The 21,576-nt window shown below is 36.3% G+C and overlaps 1 protein-coding gene across 4 annotated transcripts in view; it reads left to right on the plus strand.

The window, feature by feature from the left end:
* The window catches only part of LOC127865193 (transducin beta-like protein 2), a 78,693-nt gene that overhangs the window by 33,580 nt on the left and 23,537 nt on the right, over nucleotides 1-21,576 (plus strand). For all 4 annotated transcript variants that reach the window (XM_052405173.1, XM_052405172.1, XM_052405171.1 and 1 more), the window contains one exon: nucleotides 2,365-2,454. In XM_052405173.1, coding sequence (XP_052261133.1) covers nucleotides 2,365-2,454 — 90 coding nt within the window. The remainder of the gene's footprint in view (nucleotides 1-2,364; nucleotides 2,455-21,576) is intronic.

Raw genomic sequence — 21,576 nt, forward strand, 5'->3', positions numbered from 1 at the left:
TAAAATGGTTTTAGGATGATAACTCAAGAACGCTTTTGCCTAGGATCATGACACTTCATGGGTACATTGATCGTGACTTGCAGATGACCCCTATTGATTTTCAGGTCACTAGATCAAAGGTCAAGGTCACAGTGACAAAAAACGTATTCACACAATGGCTGCCTCTACAACGGACAGCCCATATGGGGGGCATGCATGTTTTACAAACAGCCCTTGTTTCGATGTTCTTTATACAAAAAATAGACTTACGAATACACATGCGGTGATACCGACGGTGCAGAAAAATATTTACCGATTTCCTTTCATGAGGCAGAAGACTTGGAGCTTTATTTGATAATTACCATTCAGTTTGGTTTATGTCGGAGTTCGATTTCATTAAAAAAATACTAAAAAAAATATATAAATCCCTACCTACCTACCCACCCAAATTTACCTGGGTCGGGTTATGCCAAACAAACAATTTTTTAAGGATGGCCTTGGTTAAGGTAAACATGCAACAACTCCATATCACTGTCTTCTACAGGTGTTCCGTTGAAAACATACATGTGTGTATGGTTTATTATGCTTCCCCAAAATTTCTTTTCGGGGAGCATATAGTCACCGCTTTGTCTGTCTGTGTTTGCGTCTGTCTGTCCGTCTGTGCACAATTTTTGTCCGGGCTATTTCTCAGCAACTAATGACCGGAATTCAATTAAACTTTATGGGAAGCTTCACTACCAAGAGGAGATGTGCATATTATCAGCGGGTTTTGGTCGGATGATTTTTCACAGAGTTATGGCCCTTTGACATTTTTGAAATTTTCCATTAACTGTACATATATTGCAATTCTTGTCCAGGCTATTTCTCAGCAACTAATGACCGAAATTCAATGAAACTTTATGGGAAGCTTCACTACCAAGAGGAGATGTGCATATTATCAGCGGGTTCTTGTCGGATGATTTTTTACAGAGTTATGGCCCTTTGAAATTTTCTATAAAAAAAATTCTTGTCCCCCCAATTACTGTGCCCTCAAGACGTTTCCTTTCATCTGAATATATAGTGCAATATTGTGACAAAAAAAAACTTTGGGAAGCATCACCCGTCTCTGACGTTTTCTTGTTATGCAAGTCACTGCCGAAGACCCAAAAATATGACCAGAAAATAAGCAGTATGATACACCTTTTTGAACTTTAAAAATTCAGGTAAACATTTGCATCAACCTTTTATGTCAGTCTACTACAGATATTGAAAAGAAACTTTGCTTATATGTTCAAATCTTTTTAACTTTTCACTGACAAAGACCTATAACTCTGACTAGACTTAAAGCAATATTATGCCCCCTTTTGTACTCAGGTTAAGGTTTTATTGCAATTGAAAATTCAGGTTTAAGTTTGAATTCAACAAGTGCATATCTCTGTACCTACTACATATATATATATATATATATATATATATATATATCTATTTAAACTTTACACATGTCTTGTGATCATCATGCAAGGTCACAGACTAAAGCCTATAACTCTTTTTGCTATTAAGCAGTTTTATGTGTCTTGTACTGTTGTATTTTAGAAATTTATTTAAAAGTTTGTTTTCATCAGCTCCTATTTTTAGCTGACATGCAGACGCAGCATTGGGTTGTATTTGGGGAAAGTTGAAGTCAATGTTACAAACAAACAAAAAAGTTTGTGCTCAATATCTTTAGAAAGAATGTGGATATTGTGCTGATTTTTGTGTGTAGATTGCTTGCATGCAGGTTGAAAGTGAGATTGCCTTGTTGCCATTTCATCAAGGTCCTCTTTTGCAAAAATATATAACTGATTTCTACTCAATAAATTTAGATTGTGAAATTATTTTGTGTCTGTTGGTAGCTTATATGCAGACCTTGTCTGGAAAGTGATTCAAATTCACTGCGCAAGGGAGACAAAATGAATAAATTTGGAAAAATTATTTATGCAAAAGGACTGAATATTACCATGATATCAATCATCCTAAGAACCTAAACACCTTCATACTGTTATGGCGATTATTTTGATATCACAGGAGGTTTTGCCCTTTTTGATTCAACCCAATGATATCTTGGACGAGTTCGAAAATAGTTTTGGTTGGTTGTAAAACATGGCCACCAGGGGTTGCAGCATTTTTCCTTACATAACCGTTAGGCCCTTTGTATTAATTTAGTCATGTGAAACAATTCAAAGAAAACCTGTATGTCTGAAAATTAAGTTAAAAAAAAATGGTTTGGCTGATTTAGAGGGTCTGAAAACTTAGAGTTATTAGGTTACATCTTAGAAACTAGAGCTAATGCAACATTTTCTAATGACTGTCTTTATGTTTGGTACCTACATATGCACTTATGTTTAAATATTTGTTACATTTTTTCAGAAATTTCATCTCAGTTAGGGTTTGACAACTCAGGAAAGTATCTACTCAGTGCTGGAGACAAGCAGGTCCACGTCCTACATAATATCACAGGTTAGTGGTATAATATCACAAGTCAGTCATGTAATACCACAGGCAAGTCATATAATATCACAGGCAGGTATGTTGATATCACAGGAAATTCATGTAATATCACATGTAAGTTGTATAATATCACAGGTAAGTCATATAATACCACAGGTAAGTCATATATGATCACAGGCAGGTATTATATTCCCAGGCAAGTCATTTAAGTTTATGGGAAAGTCATATAATATCACAGGTAAGTCATATAATATCACAGGTAAGTCATATAATATCACAGGCAGGTATTATATTCACAGGCAAGTCATATAAAATCACAGGTTAGTAATATAATATCACAGGTAAGGCATATAGCATCACAGGTTAGTAATATAATATCACAGGTAAGGCATATAATGTTATAGGAAAGTCATATTATATCACATGCAAGTCATATAATATCACAGGAAGGTATTGTAATATCACAGGAAAGTCATATAATATCAAACGCAAGTTAAAAATATCACAAACAGGTATTATAATATCACAGACAAGTCCAACAGCACAGGCAGGTATTATAATTATACCCCCACAAACAAAGTTTAAGGAGGGTATATAGGAGTGAATTTGGTCAGTCTGTCTGTCGGTCGTATTAAGTGTCCGCTCTCCAATACAAGTTGTTTTCTTCCGATCTTCACGTCAGAAGTTGTATCTAGATGATGGCTAGGTCAAGTTTGAATATTGGTCATGCCGGGTCAAAAACTAGGTCACGGGGTCACTAAGTGCGTTTAAAACATTCAGCATGGTGGCCGCTGTCTAATTCAAGTAGTTTTCATCCAATCTTCACCAAGCTTTGTCAGAAGTTTCATCTAGATGATCTCTAGACCAAGTTTGAACATGGGCCATGCCGGGCCAAAAACTAGGTCACGAGGTAACATAGTGCATTTTTTAACATTCATCATGGTGTCCGCTCTCTTATTCAAGTAGTTTTCATCCGATCTTCACTAAACTTGGTCAGAATGTTTTATCTAGATAATCTTAAGGCTAAGTTCAAACATGGGCCTTGCTGGGTCAAAAACTAGGTCACGGGGTCACTAAGTGCTTTTTAAACATTGAGCATGGTGTCCGCTTTCTAATTGAAGTTGTTTACTTCCAATCTTCACCAAACTTGGTCAGAAGTTTTATATAGATGATCTCTAGGCCATGTTCGAACATGGGCCATGCTGGGCCAAAAACTAGGTCACTGGGTCACTTAATGCGTTTTACACATTCAGTATGGTGTCCCGCTCTCTTTCAAGTACTTTTCATCAGCTCTTCATGTGAGGGTATTCGTCATGTCTGTGACAAAGCTCTAGTTAGCCATAAATAACACAGACAATTCATATGATATTGAAGTAAAAATATATTATATCTCAGGCATGCTATAAATATCACAGACAAGTCATATGATATCGCAGGAAAGTCATATTATATCATAGGCATTTATTATTATATCACAGGCAAGTCATTTAATAGGCAGGTATAATAATATTACATCATCATTATCATTCCCTTGACCGGTTGGGCCATTGGGGGGAAATGAGTGACGACAGTACAGTACAGTAATCCTCTTCCAGTCAGGTCTATAATGTGCTGCTGAGAGTAATTCATCCAAGGGAAGGGATGTCCACTTTTTAGCTCGACTATATATATATATATTTATAGTGAAGCTATCCTACTTAGGGCTGCAACAATATACCGGTATATCGGTATATATCGCAATACGCAATCCGCATTTTGTATTGCGATATGATTTTCATCATACCGGTACGAAAATTTTACAAAAATTCATTCACATTTCGTCCAGAAAAGCCATCCGAAATAATGATAAAAAGGTAAACAAAACAAAGCAGTGTAAATTATTTTTTACGTAAAAATAGCATTCTAAAAAGTGTATTATACGGAGTAGCGTTGTTACATGGGAGCATTCATTCGATGCTTTTGAACAGATTATCATTGAATTAATTGCGCACAGCTGTAAATGTTTCGTTCGATTCTGATTTGAGCATTATTTGTAATCCGAATTTCAGGACCACGCTTCCAAATTTGAATGCTAACGCGACAATAAAAAATTATAGCGTCAAATAAAAAGTGCTTTATCCTTTGTCTCAATAAAAAGCGCGCGAAAATTATACAGACATGTAGAACGTCGCATGGAAAGTATGGGTGTATTTTGTGTTGTATAAAAACGGGAACATCACGTCAGCTGAATTACGCGTGTTCAGTGGGAAAAACGCCCCGGTTGGACGTTATTTCATCACATCTTTAAATAGTAACAATTGCAAAAATGTATTTGATACTTAAGAAAATTTGCGAATGTTTGTGTTTCTTATTATTCTTGAGCATATTTATAGTAAATATTTACCAGAATTTGCTTTAAAATTGGAATTTATGGGATTATCGGGTAATTGGCAAGTTATAATTTTGGTACAAGTTAGCAATATATTGCGATATATTGCAATACGTGTTTTTGAACTGACAATATATTGCAATACGGTTTTTGGCGTATTGTTGCAGCACTAATCCTACTCACCCCGGCGTCGGCGTTACTGTTGGCGTTGGAATGTTAAAGTTTGCGTACCACCTCAAATATTTCCTATGTCCCTTGACATGTTGCTTTTATATTTTGCATACTTCTTTACCAACATGACCCCAATCTATAAACAAAAGCAGACAACTGTATCAAGCATTTTGTAAGAATTATGGCCCTTATTTCACTTAGAATATGCATATTATTGATAAATCTATGTTAAAGTTTGCGTACCACCTCAGATATTTTCTATGTCCCTGGACATATTGCTTTCATATTTTGCATACTTCTTTACCAGCATGACCCCAATCTATAAACAAGAGCAGACAACTGTATCAAGTATTTTGTAAGGATTGTGGCCCTTTTTTCACTTAAAAAAATGAAAATTTTGTTTAGTTTTGTGTTTAGGTCCACTTTTTTCCTAGAGTATCAAAGCTATTCCTTTCATACTTGCAACATTTACTAACTATAATAAGGGGACTTTGCAGGCAAAGTTATGTTACTCTGACTGGCATTTTGACAGAAATATGGCCCCTTTTATACTTAGATAATTGAACATTTGGTCAAGTTTTGTGTGTTGGTCCATTTTACTCCTAAAGTATCATAGCTATCATTGCTTTCAGACTTGGACCACTCGCTAACTTTCATAAGGGGACTGAATAGTTGCATAACTCTTATTGGCATTTTAACGGAATTATGGCCCTTTTTTTGACGTAGTCACTTCGAATATTTTGTTACATTTTGTGTTTAGATCCACTTTACTGCTAAAGTATCAAGGCTATTGCTTTCAAACTTCAAATACTTTCTTATTATTATGAGGGTACTGTACCTGGCAAGTTGAATTTGACCTTGACTTTTGAATGACCTTGACTCTCAAGGTCAAATTAATAAATTTTGCTTAAATTGCCATAACTTCTACATTTATGATCAGGTTTGATTCATACTTTGACAAAACAACACTTACCTGACAAACCACAATGGACTCCACCCAAACCATCCCCCACGCCCCACCCCAGAATCCCCCCTCCCCAATTATTTTTTTTAAATTCCTTTTTTATGCCCCCGGATCGAATGATCGGGGGTATATTGTTTTTGGCCTGTCTGTCTGTCTGTCATTCTGTCTGTCTGTCTGTCTGTCATCAAAACTTTAACCTAAAACTTTAACCTTGGTTAAAGTTTTTGCAATATTGAATAACTTTTGCAATATTGAAGATAGCAACTTGATATTTGGCATGCATGTGTCTTTCATGGAGCTGCACATTTTGAGTGGTGAAAGGTCAAGGTCATCCTTCAAGGTCAAAGGTCAAAAAAAAGAAAAAAGCAGCGCATTAGGGGGCATTGTGTTTCTGACAAACACATCTCTTGTTTTTCTTATTTTTGAAAGATAAACTAATAAATGACCACCCCCTCCACATTATATCCCCCTCTCCACCCTCACCCGAACCCCACCCAAAAAGATTTTTATACCCCCATTACTGATAATGGGGGCTATATAGGAGTCACTTTGTCTGTCTGTCGGTCTGTCTGTCCCGAAAATTTCATCCCATCTTCACCAAACTTGGTCAGAAAATGTTAGATTTTAAAATGACTTGGTACATTTATTCACCATCATGGGATGGTGTGTCGCGTGAAAGAAGTATGTCAATATCTCAAAGGTCAAGGTCACACTTTGATTTCAAAGGTAAAATGCTTTTCCAGGTCATAACTTTGTCGTTTACTGTGAAACCATTATTGTTCGTCAGACATTAATTTTCGTCTTATTCGTCCTTCGACCGATGGACGAATTCAAGATCAATCATGTCCCATATTTGAAACAAATAAGATTGAATTACCGTAGGCATGAGGCATTTAAATCCAGCGTAATCCACGCATATACACAGGGCTCAAAATTAACACTCGCACACTCGCAAAATGCGAGTAAAAAAAGATTGCAAGGTAAGTTATAAGCCACTAGAATTTTTTGCAAGTAAAGAAATAGTGAAAAAAAACGAGTTATGTTGCTAAATGCGTTCGACGGCATGAATGCTAAACCGTAGGTCAATTTTTTTAACGTCCGAATACCCATATGCGGAAGCGCACCCCTTCAGGGGTGTTGCAGATTATACAGCCAACACGCGGCGAATTCGGATTAAAGACAATACTATTAAAAATATAAGGGACAGTAACTATCACCTGAAATAACAGAGTTGTTAATTGGCATATGCCAAACAAGGCCCACCTCCTGCAAGTGACTACCAAGTGTCACCCCTCTTTCCCCAGCACGAATTTTTTGCAACCGCGTATAACATGTATTACAAACATTACAAACAAATCGGACGCTTTTTTTTCAAAACCAGAAGTGAACGAATTTAAGTGCTGACGAAATAGTCATTTTTTTTAAAAAGACGAAATTTCATGCTGATGAAAATAAATGGTTTCACAGTATTGTGAGATTTGAAAATTATTTGGCACATTTGTTCACCATCATTGGACGGTGTGTCGTGCGAATGAATTATGCCGATATCTCCAAGGTAAAGGTCACACTTTGAGTTCAAAGGGAAAAAATGGCCATAAATGAGCTTGTCCGGGCCATAACTATGTCGCTCATTGTGAGATTTGAAAATTATTTGGCACATTTGTTCACCATCATTGGACGGTGTGTCGCGCGAATGAATTACGTTGATATCTCTAAGGTAAAGGTCACACTTTGAGTTCAAAGGGAAAAAATGGCCATAAATGAGCTTGTCCGGGCCATAACTATGTCGCTCATTGTGAGATTTGAGAATCATTTGGCACATTTGTTCACCATCATTGGACGGTGTGTCGCGCGAATGAATTACGTTGATATCTCTAAGGTCAAGGTCACACTTCGAGTTCAAAGGTAAAAAATGGCCATGCATGAGCTTGTCGGGCAATAACTATGTCGTTCATCGTGAAATTTTTAAATCATTTGGCACATTTGTTCACCATCATTGGACGGTGTGTCGCGCGAAAAAATTATGTTGATATCTCCAAGGTCAAGGTCACACTTTGAGTTCAAAGGTCAAAAATGGCCATAAATTGGCTTGTCCAGGCCATTACTATGTTGTTTATTGTGAGATTTTTTAATCATTTTGCACATTTGTTCACCATCATTGGACGATGTGTCATGCGAAAGAATTAAGTCAATATCGCAAGGGTCAAGGTCACACTTTGAGTTCAAAGGTCAAAAATGGCCATAAATGAGCTTGTCCGGGCCATAACTATGTCGTTAATTGTGAGATTTTAAAATCATTTGGCACATTTGTTCACCATCATTGGACGGTGTGTTGCTCAAAAGAATCATGTCGATATCTCCAAGGTAAAGGTCACACTTTGAGTTCAAAGGGAAAAAATGGCCGTAAATGAGCTTGTCCGGGCCATAACTATGTCATTCATTGTGAGATTTTAGAATCATTTGGCACATTTGTTCACCGTCATTGGACGGTGTGTCGCGCGAATGAATTACGGTGATATCTCCAAGGTCAAGGTCACACTTTGATTTCAAAGGTCAAAAATGGCCATGCATGAGCTTGTCCGGGCAATAACTATGTTGTTCATTGTGAAATTTTTAAATCATTTGGCACATTTGTTCACCATCATTGGACGGTGTGTTGCGCGAAAGAATTACGTCGATATCTCCAAGGTCAAGGTCACACTGAGTTCAAAGGTCAAAAATGGCCATAAATGAGCTTGTCCGGGCCATAACTATGTCATTCATTGTGAGATTTTAAAATCATTTGTTCACCATCATTGGACGGTTTGTCACACAAAAGAATTATGTTGATATCTCTAAGGTAAAGGTCACACTTTGAGTTCAAAGGTCAAAAATGGCCATTAAAAATCTTGTCCGGGACATAACTATGTCATTCATTGTGAAATTTTAAAATGACTCTGTACATTTATTTTGTTCACAGTCATTGGATGGCATGTCATGCGAAAGAATTCAAGAGTTCAAAGATCAAAATGGCCATAAATGATAATGGCATAATAATTCATAAAAAATCACCATAAATTAGCTTCTCTTGTTTTGTGAAGACAGAACACAAAATAGTCTGTGTCAATGCAGCATATGGGGGTATAGGTCACGTCTGTGACAAAGCTTTAGGTTTTTTAATGGTAAAAAACACAAATATTTCATTTTTGAAGGACCATCCCACACAAGCTATTGCTATCAAACTTGAAATAAAATCTTATTACTTTGTTTTATGTCTTTACAAATGTTCAATAGATTGTGGAAAATATACCTGAACTCAGAATTGTCTATAAAGAACATAAGCGATCAATATGTTTCAATTATGGACCTCTTCCACTTAGAATATGGCTATATTACCTTGACCTTATTGAATATGAACAATTTCCCCATGATGGGTTACATTATACTGTCAAGCACTCGAATAGTTGAGCGCGCTGTCTTCTGACAGCTCTTTTTTACATTGTCCATTCAGCTTTTGTTATGATGGCCTTGTCGTTGACCTCCCTCTAGCGTGCCCTGAAGAACAGTCTTGCACAGAGAGTCCTGCCTGGTGACATGTCCAAACTAAGCCAGCTTTCGTTGTTTTGACAGTTGCCAGGAGGGGCTCTTGTGGACCAACAAGTGTTGCAGTAATATTCTGGACGTACTTGTTTGTCTTGTGCTCCGTGTGGGATATGCAGAGTAGTCTTTGGAGACATTTATTTTCAAATGTGCAGTCATTTCTACAGACCAATTAACGGTCCCTCACCGGGGTGCTTGAATGTCAAAATGAAAGTCCACGGGGCGTTTGAAAATACTGATAAGTGTATTTTTTCAGTAACTACAACTATTCATTATCCCCACGCTTTTTGAAAAAAAGGTGGGGATATTGTGGTTATCTCCGCCGTCCGTCCGTCTGTCTGTCTGTCTGTCTGTCCGTCCGTCCTGGCCACTATCTCCTCCTACACTAAAAGCACTAGAACCTTGAAACTTACACACATGGTAGCTATGAGCATATGTGCGACCCTGCACTATTTGGAATTTTGATCTGACCCCTGGGTCAAAAGTTATAGCGGTTGGGGTGGGGCCGCATCAGAAATTATCACTCATTTTTTTAGGTTATTTTACATTTACTTCTTTATTTCTACACCGATTCACTTCAAATTGATACTGGACCTCTCTTATGACAATACGGTCAATCTCAACCATGCATGGCCCCATTCCCAACCCTGGGGCGCCCCGCCCACATAGGCCACACCCACCAAAAATTTCCATTTACTATAATTTTTTCATTTCGACACGGATTCACTTCAAATTGATACTGAACTTTTGTTATGACATTAGGGTCAATCTCAACTATGCATGGCCCCAATCCCAACCCTGGGGCGCCCGCCCACATAGGCCACACCCACCAAAAAATTCCATTTACTATAATTTTTTCATTTCTACACGGATTCACTTCAAATTGATACTGAACTTCTCTTATGACATTAGGGTCAATCTCAACTATGCATGGCCCCATAACCAACCCTGGGGCCCCGCCCACATAGACCACACCCACCCAAAATTGCCTTTACTATAATTTCTTCATTTCTACACCGATTCACTTCAAATTGATATTGAACTTCTCTTATGACAATACAGTCAATCTCAACTATGCATGGCCCCATTACCAACCCTGGGGCGCCCCGCCCACATAGACCACACCCACCCAAAATTGCCTTTTACTATAATTTCTTCATTTCTACACTGATTCACTTCAAATTGATACTGAACCTCTCTTTTGACAATACGGTCAATCTCAACTATGCATGGCACAATTACCAACCCTGGGGCGCCCTGCCCACATATGTCACACCCATCCAAAATTGCCTTTTACTATAACTTCTTCATTTCTACACCAATTCACTTCTAATTGATGATGAACTTCTCTTATGACAATTCGGTCAATCTCAGCTATGCATGGCCCCATTACCAACCCTGGGGCACACCTAGGTCAAACATTCGGCGTGGGGATACGCGTTGGCCTCTGCCGCGCCATTTCTAGTTCTTAAATGATATTGACTTCGCCAAATATTTTGTGAGCTGATTTACAATCCTCTGTCAGTTACATGTATCTCTTTTCACAACTTAAGCTTGCCTAAAGTTGGAGCGTCTTTGTATTGGACAATCGAAATTTGCCAATGAGAGCACATGCTTTGTATGAGCACCACCACTCGTTGGCTTTCAATACCTATGGTAAAGTTATGCAGAACACGAATGACATAATTGTCAAAAGTTTGTAGTTTGTGACAGTTTGTCATCTTTGTCACAAACCACACCCACCAGTCCTTAGGTATACACCTCAACGATGAAATGAAGCAAGTTACTTAGCTTAGAAGACTGATGATGGCAACCCGGTATATAATCCTTGTGGAAATTGTGCCTTGTGTGCATCATATGGTAAAATCATTTGTTCGACTTGTAAAGTGTTTTAACAAATTAAGTTGAATTCATTACACAAAACAAACAAAAACTAGCGTTATTAAATTTGTAATCCAATTGTTTGAACATGCTTCCAAATTTTGTTGTTTATGTGACATATATAAATTCTAGCGTCAAATAAACTGCTTTATGTATTTCTGCTGTTCCTTTGTCTCAATACAAACTGCTGAAAAACTATGCAGACATGTACAACATCACATGACAAGTGTGGTGTATTGAATTGTATTTTATTGTATCTATGCAGTGAAAGTGTGAAAACTAGGGATGGCAAACCTGAGCAAATCCATAACCGGTTAACCTGTTTCGATATTCGAGCGGTTAACCGACTGTCGTACCACATAAATGGAAAAAAAAACATCCGAAAAACCTAGCGTTTATAAACAATTTCATTTATATGCAAATATACTCTGTCTTGTTGATTGTCTTGTAACCTAATTACTTTAACCATTTTATAAATAAAATACTGTTTCTTTACAAATTTTGTTGGTCCTTTAAATTGGGAATTTAAATTCTTAATTTAATATTATATATTTTGAATCTCATACTCAGTCATCTCCGAAAGTCATTTCCAACACTTTTACATGCTTGTCGGTGAACTGTGATATTTCTTTGTTGTAATATTACCTTCATGTCATTTACACATAATTATTGGTCTACACCTTGATCAATATAAGCTAGTGCAGAATTTGTATTATGTTGTGTTTTAATATGATTATAGGTGCTACCTAATTTACGGGCAAAAGCTTTTTAATTTTTTTTGATAACCTTGTATTTTTAATAAATATATGGACATGATTGTGTTCAAAATATTATAATTGTTGCAATAATTAAGAAATGCATCCAAAAAAATCAATCTTAAAACGAGTTACATGTTCCAAGCTTAAAGATCTAGCATCTTCTTTTCTTTTTTTTCTAGCCACAGGAATTTATAGCTGGTTCGGTGTCTGTGGTATAGTGGATGGGGTGTCTACTAACTGGCTTAGTCACTGGGAGGTCTCTGTATTGATCCCTTAAGTGGGAGCATTCTTTAGATAACCCTCAAGACATACTATGGCGTACCATTTGGGTTGAAAGTCAAGAAGACCTACAAGTTAAAAAAAGAAACGTACATCGAAGTACAATAATTGTACGTCGACAAAAATATAAAATACACTTCGAAGTATATATTTGTTAGTCAAAGTACAATTTGTACTTCGACATACATGTTTTTACTCTACGTACACATTTTCTGAACAGCCAATCAAAACGCTAGTCTCTTGAGACGTCTTTCCTTCAGATTTATTCATAATAAATGTTTAAAATCTCTTTTTAGCTCACTAGAGCACAACGTGCTCATGGTGAGCTATTGTGATCGCCTTTTGTCCGTCGTCAACATTTACCTTGTTAACACTCTAGAGGCCACATTTATTGTCCAATCTTCATGAAACTTACTCAGAACCTGTGTCCCAATAATATCTTGGACGAGTTCGAAAATGGTTCCAGTTGATTGAAAAACATGGCAGCCAGGGGGCGTAGCAGTTTTATATATAGCAAACCTTGTTAACACTCTAGAAGTCACATTTATTGTCCGATCTTCATGAAACTTTGTCAGAACATGTGTCCTAATAATATCTTGGACGAGTTCGAAAATGGTTCCGGTTGGTTGAAAAACATGGCCGCCATGGGGCGTGGCAGTTTTCCTTATATGGCTATAGTAAAACCTTGTTAACACTCTAGAAGTCACATTTTTAGTCCAATCTTCATGAAACTTTGTCAGAACATGTGTGCCAATAATATCTTGGACAAGTTTGAAAATGGTTCCGGTTGGTTGAAAAACATGGCCGCCAGGGGGCGTGGCAGTTTTCCTTATATGGCTATAGTAAAACCTTGTTAACACTCTAGAAGTCACATTTTTAGTCCAATCTTCATGAAACTTGGTCAAAACATGTGTCCCAATAATATCTTGGACGAGGATGAAAATGGTTCCAGTTGAATGAAAGACATGGCCGCCATGGGGCGGGGCAGTTTTCCTTATATGGCTTTACTGTATGGTAAAACCTTGTTAACACTCTAGAAGTCACATTTGTGGTCCAATGATCATTAAACTTGGTCAGAATATTTTAACTAATAATATCTGGGCTAAGTTCAAAAATGGTTGAGATCAGTAAAAAAAAACATGGCCGCAAGGGGGCGTGGCATGTTTCCTTAAATGGCTATTAACTACAAAACCTTGTTAACACTCTAGAAGTCACATTTATTATCCAATCTTTATGAAACTTGATCTGAACATTTGTTCACTCAATAGCTTGAGTGAGTTTGAAAATGGTTATGGTTTGTTGAAAAACATGGCCGCCAGGGGGGGAGCAGTTGTCCTTATATGGCTTTAGTGAAAACTTGTTGACACTATATTAGCCACATTTATTGGCCAATCTTCATGAAACTTGGTCAGAACATTTGTCCCAATGAAATTTTGCCAGAGATTGAAGCTGGGTCATATGAGCTCAAAAACTAGGTCACAAGGTCAAATATAAAAAAACATGTTAAAAGTCACTTTTTTGGTCCAAAATAATCTTCATGAATCAGCTTGCATTTTTTTCAGAATAGTCTAGTTCCTTTGGCTTTCAGGTGAGCGCCTTAGGGCCTGATGGCCCTCTTGTTTAATTGAGGACAAAATGAATAAAAATATCAGAATGGCAAAAAAACAACACATAGAAGTTTCAAGTATTTAATGCATTGAAATAGATTATATACAAATTTGAAGAAGATTCAATTGTTACCTTTTTATACGCCCGTATAAATACGGGACGTATTATGTGAAACCCCTTGGCGGCGGGCGGGCGGGCGGCGGGCGGGCGGGCGGCGGGCGGCGGGCGGAAGGCATCACTTTGTCCGGACTCTAATTCAAATTGTATTCATCCGATCTTCACCAAACTTGGTCAGCAGTTGCATCTAGTTGATATCTAGGCCAAGTTCGAATATGGGTCATGCCGGGTCAAAAACTAGGTCATAGGGTCAATAAGTGCATTTTCAAAGGGGCCACTTTGTCCGGACTCTATTTCAAATTGTATTCATCCGATCTTCACCAAACTTGGTCAGCAGTTGCATCTAGTTGATATATAGGCCAAGTTCGAATATGGGTCATGCCGGGTCAAAAACTAGGTCATAGGGTCAATTAGTGCATTTTCAACGGCGCCACTTTGTCCGGACTCTAATTCAAATTGTATTCATCCGATCTTCACCAAACTTGGTCAGAAGTTGTATCTAGACAATATCTAGGTCAAGTTCGAATATGGGTCATGCTGGGTCAAAAACTAGGTCACAGGGTCACTTAGTGCATTTCAAGCATTTAGCATGGTGTCCACTCTCTAATTGAAGTAGTTTTCATCCAATCTTCACCAAACTTGGTCAGAAGTTGTATCTAGACAGTATTTAGGTCAAGTTGGAATATGGGTCATTCCAGGTCAAAAACTAGGTCACAGGGTCACTTAAACCATTTCAAGCATTTAGCAAGTGCTCTCTAATTGAAGTAGTTTTCATCCGATCTTCACCAACTTTGGTCAGAAGTTGTGTCTAGACAATATCTACATGTAGGTCAAGTTCAAATATGGGTCTTGCCAGGTTAAAAACTAGGTCACGAGGTCCCGTAGTGCATTTCAAGCATTTAGCATGGTGTCTGCTCTCTAATTGAAGTAGTTTTCATCAGATCTTCACCAACTTTGGTCAGAAGTTGTGTCTAGATGATATGTAGGTCAAGTTCAAATATGGGTCATGGTAAAGTTATCAAGTTGTCCAAAGTCTTAAAACGGGCGTATCTTGTGACAGTTTGGCACTCTTGTTTTAAATTAAAATTATTCAGCATATTGTGAGTAATTATTGATCATGCGGGGCGGAGTATCACGACCGTCCAGCGCACGCCAGGTCAATAAATATGCACAATATCTATGAGTTAGCAGTCGATAGGCGAATAATTTGGTATAAATTATAATAATAATAATGTTTAATGAATACGCACAATATCTATGAGTAAGCGGTCGATAGTCGCATAATTCGGTATAAATAATAATAATAATAATAATAGTGTTCAATGTCAAATATCTCTAAAAGCAACAGACGTAAGGTGTCTTCTGATTGGCTAACACTCAAGGGTCGGTGAAAATTGTACGTCGAAGTACATTTCTCCTTCTACCTAGGTCTTGTAGACTTTCGACGTCATGGTACGTCATATAGACACTAAGTACTGGTCCTACCCTGGAAACAGTTTGTTTCATCAAATGTCTCAATTCAACTTGACAGCTTGCTAAAGCAGTTGCATTTAGCATACAATACACTGATTTAACATAATCAAAAACATGTAATGTGTCAAATCAATTTTGATTGACAAATTTGACAGGATTTTTTTTAATCCAATAAGTTTTAGACTGTCAAATAACACACACAAAGCCATACCTGGAGCTTTCGTCTGTATATCACTGACTTCATCAGAAGAATGATTTCTACTGTTGGGAAACGTAAACACCACTAATTGTCTTCTTATTTATTATCAATGTATAATTATGTGTAACAGCATAACAACATACTTGTTTCGCAATAAAAATATTTAATAAATACAGGTATCTTGCAGGTTTCTAATTTTCTTTCGCAAACTATTGTTGAATAGTTTAAATTTTGTCGCCACTAAAAAACTAGCCATTTTGTAGCAATTCTAAAATCACAGTCTAAACTGCATACACTTAGCTCTATAGTTACAATTTGAATGCAAATATTAGAATGCATCATGTTATATCATCCATATTTTTTTTATTTAAACATTAAAATAACACATAACACAGTACATATATAAAAAGGTATGTGGTATTGTGTGGAGATACAAAACACTTCACATCATTTATTTGCACATAAAATAATAGTTACAAAATAAGTAAAACTAATACACCGTCATTAACCTACATTTCAAGAATACATGTATTTACGTATATGAAATTACAAAGTGGTGTTATTGTATTACCTTTTACAAAATTAACATTGCTGGTTGTGTACTAGCCATAAAACATTTATCATGGATTAACAAGTAACAACCAATTTATTAATTACACAATAGAACGAAAATCATATTAATTGCATTATGCATTTACTAAACAAGCTATTTGCTACTGTTTAGAATTACACTATCTTACTAAAAATGATCACAGGTACTTAGTGCTTTTACATACTTGTGGTAAGTTTTGTATTACTAGTTTGACAATTATCGGCAGACACTTGTCGATATACAGACAAAATTTGCATGGGAACTTTCATATTTTTTCAGCATAATTGCCTTCAAACTGTTAATTTAACAACCCTTTGACATTGTTTGCACATCTGATCTTATTATGCCATAGCTGATTTATGTTTATAGATAGACATATATAGACTTATCAATGTTCTATAAAAGTTCACACATGTTCCATCCAAGTAAACAAACAGAACCAATAAAGATCACCACAGATTATAACTGTGTGTATAGCTTGGAAATTTTGATAGCTTAGGAATCCCTCCTTTGTTGATTTCTGTAAACCAAAACTGTTAGTTTTGCTGGATAGAATGGCTTGTATGATGCCCAGTTCTTGCCTTGGCAGAACAGCTTCTAAAAACGGAAAACCAACAAATATCTTAAAATTTGATCAATAATGCAGACAATTTATAAATGTCTTGTTTTTTGTTGATTTCGAATCTGGAAGATTTTTTACGTAAGATTGTGGTACGAAAATCCAACGGTATCGGATTTTGTGGTTTTAGGCCTAAACTAATTGTAGTGATATGTAACCTTTCGGGATATCGGTAAAGTGCGAGCAGACGTGGTGGCTTTTTAATTTCATATACGTGAATATTCTTGTACTGTAGGTTGATGACATTGTTTTAGTATTACTTATTTTTAACCAGGTTTTCCGAAGGAAAAAACTGGTTATTAGATTGGCGAATGCGGGCGGGCTGGCTGGCTGGCTAGCTGGCGGGCGGGCGGAACAAGCTTGTCCGGGCCATAACTTTGTCATTCATTGTGAGATTTTAAAATCATTTGGCACATTTGTTAACCATCATTAGACAGTGTGTCGCGCGAAAAAATTACGTCAATATCTCCAAGGTCAAGGTCACACTTTGAGTTCAAAGGTAAAAAATAGCCATAAATGAGCTTGTCTGGGCTATAACTATGTCATTCATTATGAGATTTTAAAATCATTTGGCACATTTGTTCACCATCATGGGACGGTGTATCGCACGAAAGAATCACGTCAATATCTTCAAGGTCGCCACGACTAAAAATAGATTTATTTTAAAACAAACTTACAAAGGGGGTTAATTTTGTTTGTTCATTTCAAAAGTTCAGTTTGAGTTGTCTCCCTTTATCATATTTTTTTTCACAATGAAAACCTGGTTTTGTGACAATTTTGTCCCTTGTGTAACTATTATTTTATGTGCAAGTAAATGATGTGAAGTGTTTTGTATCTCCACACAATACCACATACCTTTTTATATATGTACTGTGTTATGTGTTATTTGAACATTTAAATAAAAAAAATATGGATGATATAACATGATGCATTCTAATATTTGCATTCAAATTGTAACTATAGAGCTAAGTGTATGCAGTTTAGACTGTGATTTTAGAATTGCTACAAAATGGCTAGTTTTTTAGTGGCGACAAAAGTTAAACAGTTACTATTCAACAATAGTTTGCGAAAAAAAAATAGAAACCTGCAAGATACCTGTATTTATTAAATATTTTAATTGCGAAACAAGTATGTTGTTATGCTGTTACACATAATTATACATTGATAATAAATAAGAAGAAAATTAGTGGTGTAAACGTTTCCCAACAGTAGAAATCATTCTTCGGATGAAGTCAGTGATATACAGACGAGAGCTTCATTTATGGCGTTCAATACGTAGTGTGTGTTATTTGAAAGTCTAAAACTTATTGGATTAAAAAAAATCCTGTCAAATTTGTCAATCAAAATTGATTCGACACATCACATGATTTTGTTTATGTTAAATCAGTGTACTGTATGCTAAATGCAACTGCTTTAGAAAGCTGTCAAGTTGAATTGAGACATTTGATGAAACAAACTGTTTCCTGGGTAGGACCAGTACTTAGTGTCTATATGACGTACCATGATGTCGAAAGTCTACAAGACCTACTAGGTAGAAGGAGAAATGTACTTTGTAATTTTCACCGACCCTTGAGTGTTAGCCAATCAGAAGACACCTTACATCTGTTGCTTTTAGAGATATTTGACATTAAACATTATTATTATTATTATTTATACCTAATTATGCGACTATCGACCGCTTACTCATAGATATTGTGCGTATTTATTAAACATTATTATAATAATAATTTATACAAAATTATGCGACTATCAACCGCTAACTCATAGATATTGTGCGTATTTATTGACCTGGCGTGGCGGAATTAACCTCTGACTTATGCAAGTTATGGTTATCACAAAATACGACCAACGGGAAGGTTATTTAAGAAATAATATTTTTCTATCATGGTTTGTTGTCGAATAACCCACAGTAAGGAGTATAGATGCGTAGGAATTAAATCACGAGTGCGAAAATAACCCACACTTGATTTCCTTCTTTGTCTATAGAAAACAAGTCGCGTGCCGTGTTAGAATATACATTATTTATTCCGTTAATGCTTGGTAACTGTTTGGTTACCGTTGGGAATTTCCTACACAGTAATGCTCAGAACGGTCGTGATACTCTGCCCCGCATGATCAATAAATACTCACAATATGCTGAATAATTTTAATTTAAAAAAGGTAACAATTGAATCATCTTCAAATTTGTATATAACCTATTTCAATGCATTAAATACTTGAAACTTCTATGACTTGTTTTTTTTGCCATTCTGATATTTTTATTCATTTTGTCCTCAATTAAAAAAGAGATTTTAAACATTTATTATGAATAATTCTGAAGGAAAAGGGGCTTAAGAGACTAGTGTTTTGATTGGCTGTTCAGAAAATGTGTACCTCGAAGTACAAACATGTATGTCGAAGTACAAATTGTACTATGACATACAAATATATACTTCGAAGTGTATTTTATATTTATGTCGACGTACAATTATTGTACTTCGATGTACGTTTCTTTTTTTAACTTGTAGGTCTTCTTGACTTTCAACCCAAATGGTACGCCATAGTATGTCTTGAGGGTTATCTAAAGAATGCTCCCACTTAAGGGATCAATACAGAGACCTCCCAGTGACTAAGCCAGTTAGTAGACACCCCATTCACTATACCACAGACACCGAACCAGCTATAAATTCCTGTGGCTAGAAAAAAAAGAAAAGAAGATGCTAGATCTTTAAGCTTGGAACATGTAACTCGTTTTAAGATTGATTTTTTTGGATGCATTTCTTAATTATTGCAACAATTATAATATTTTGAACACAATCATGTCCATATATTTATTAAAAATACAAGGTTATCAAAAAAAATTAAAAAGCTTTTGCCCGTAAATTAGGTAGCACCTATAATCATATTAAAACACAACATAATACAAATTCTGCACTAGCTTATATTGATCAAGGTGTAGACCAATAATTATGTGTAAATGACATGAAGGTAATATTACAACAAAGAAATATCACAGTTCACCGACAAGCATGTAAAAGTGTTGGAAATGACTTTCGGAGATGACTGAGTATTAGATTCAAAATATATAATATTAAATTAAGAATTTAAATTCCCAATTTAAAGGACCAACAAAATTTGTAAAGAAACAGTATTTTATTTATAAAATGGTTAAAGTAATTAGGTTACAAGACAATCAACAAGACAGAGTATATTTGCATATAAATGAAATTGTTTATAAACGTTAGGTTTTTCGGATGTTTTTTTTTCCATTTATGTGGTACGACAGTCGGTTAACGAAACAGGTTAACCGGTTATGGATTTGCTCAGGTTTGCCATCCCTAGTTTTCACACTTTCACTGCATAGATACGCATAACCCTAACGGGATTGATAATGTCCAATATGGATGGGTTTTTTCAAACTGAACACACATATAACGCCTGACTTGCTGTTCACGTATTTTTACAATAAAATACAATTCAATACACCACACTTGTCATGTGATGTTGTACATGTCTGCATAGTTTTCCAGCAGTTTGTATTGAGACAAAGGAACAGCAGAAATACATAAAGCAGTTTATTTGACGCTAGAATTTATATATGTCACATAAACAACAAAATTTGGAAGCATGTTCAAACAATTGGATTACAAATTTAATAACGCTAGTTTTTGTTTGTTTTGTGTAATGAATTCAACTTAATTTGTTAAAACACTTTACAAGTCGAACAAATGATTTTACCATATGATGCACACAAGGCACAATTTCCACAAGGATTATATACCGGGTTGCCATCATCAGTCTTCTAAGCTAAGTAACTTGCTTCATTTCATCGTTGAGGTGTATACCTAAGGACTGGTGGGTGTGGTTTGTGACAAAGATGACAAACTGTCACAAACTACAAACTTTTGACAATTATGTCATTCGTGTTCTGCATAACTTTACCATAGGTATTGAAAGCCAACGAGTGGTGGTGCTCATACAAAGCATGTGCTCTCATTGGCAAATTTCGATTGTCCAATACAAAGACGCTCCAACTTTAGGCAAGCTTAAGTTGTGAAAAGAGATACATGTAACTGACAGAGGATTGTAAATCAGCTCACAAAATATTTGGCGAAGTCAATATCATTTAAGAACTAGAAATGGCGCGGCAGAGGCCGACGCGTATCCCCACGCCGAATGTTTGACCTAGGTGTGCCCCAGGGTTGGTAATGGGGCCATGCATAGCTGAGATTGACCGTATTGTCATAAGAGAAGTTCATCATCAATTAGAAGTGAATTGGTGTAGAAATGAAGAAGTTATAGTAAAAGGCAATTTTGGGTGGGTGTGACATATGTGGGCAGGGCGCCCCAGGGTTGGTAATTGTGCCATGCATAGTTGAGATTGACCGTATTGTCATAAGAGAAGTTCAGTATCAATTTGAAGTGAATCGGTGTAGAAATGAAGAAATTATAGTAAAAGGCAATTTTGGGCGGGTGTGGTCTATGTGGGCGGGGCCCCAGGGTTGGTAATGGGGCCATGCATAGTTGAGATTGACCGTATTGTC

Source organism: Dreissena polymorpha, chromosome 1 (genome assembly GCF_020536995.1).
Source record: "Dreissena polymorpha isolate Duluth1 chromosome 1, UMN_Dpol_1.0, whole genome shotgun sequence".
Classification (NCBI taxonomy): domain Eukaryota; kingdom Metazoa; phylum Mollusca; class Bivalvia; order Myida; family Dreissenidae; genus Dreissena; species Dreissena polymorpha.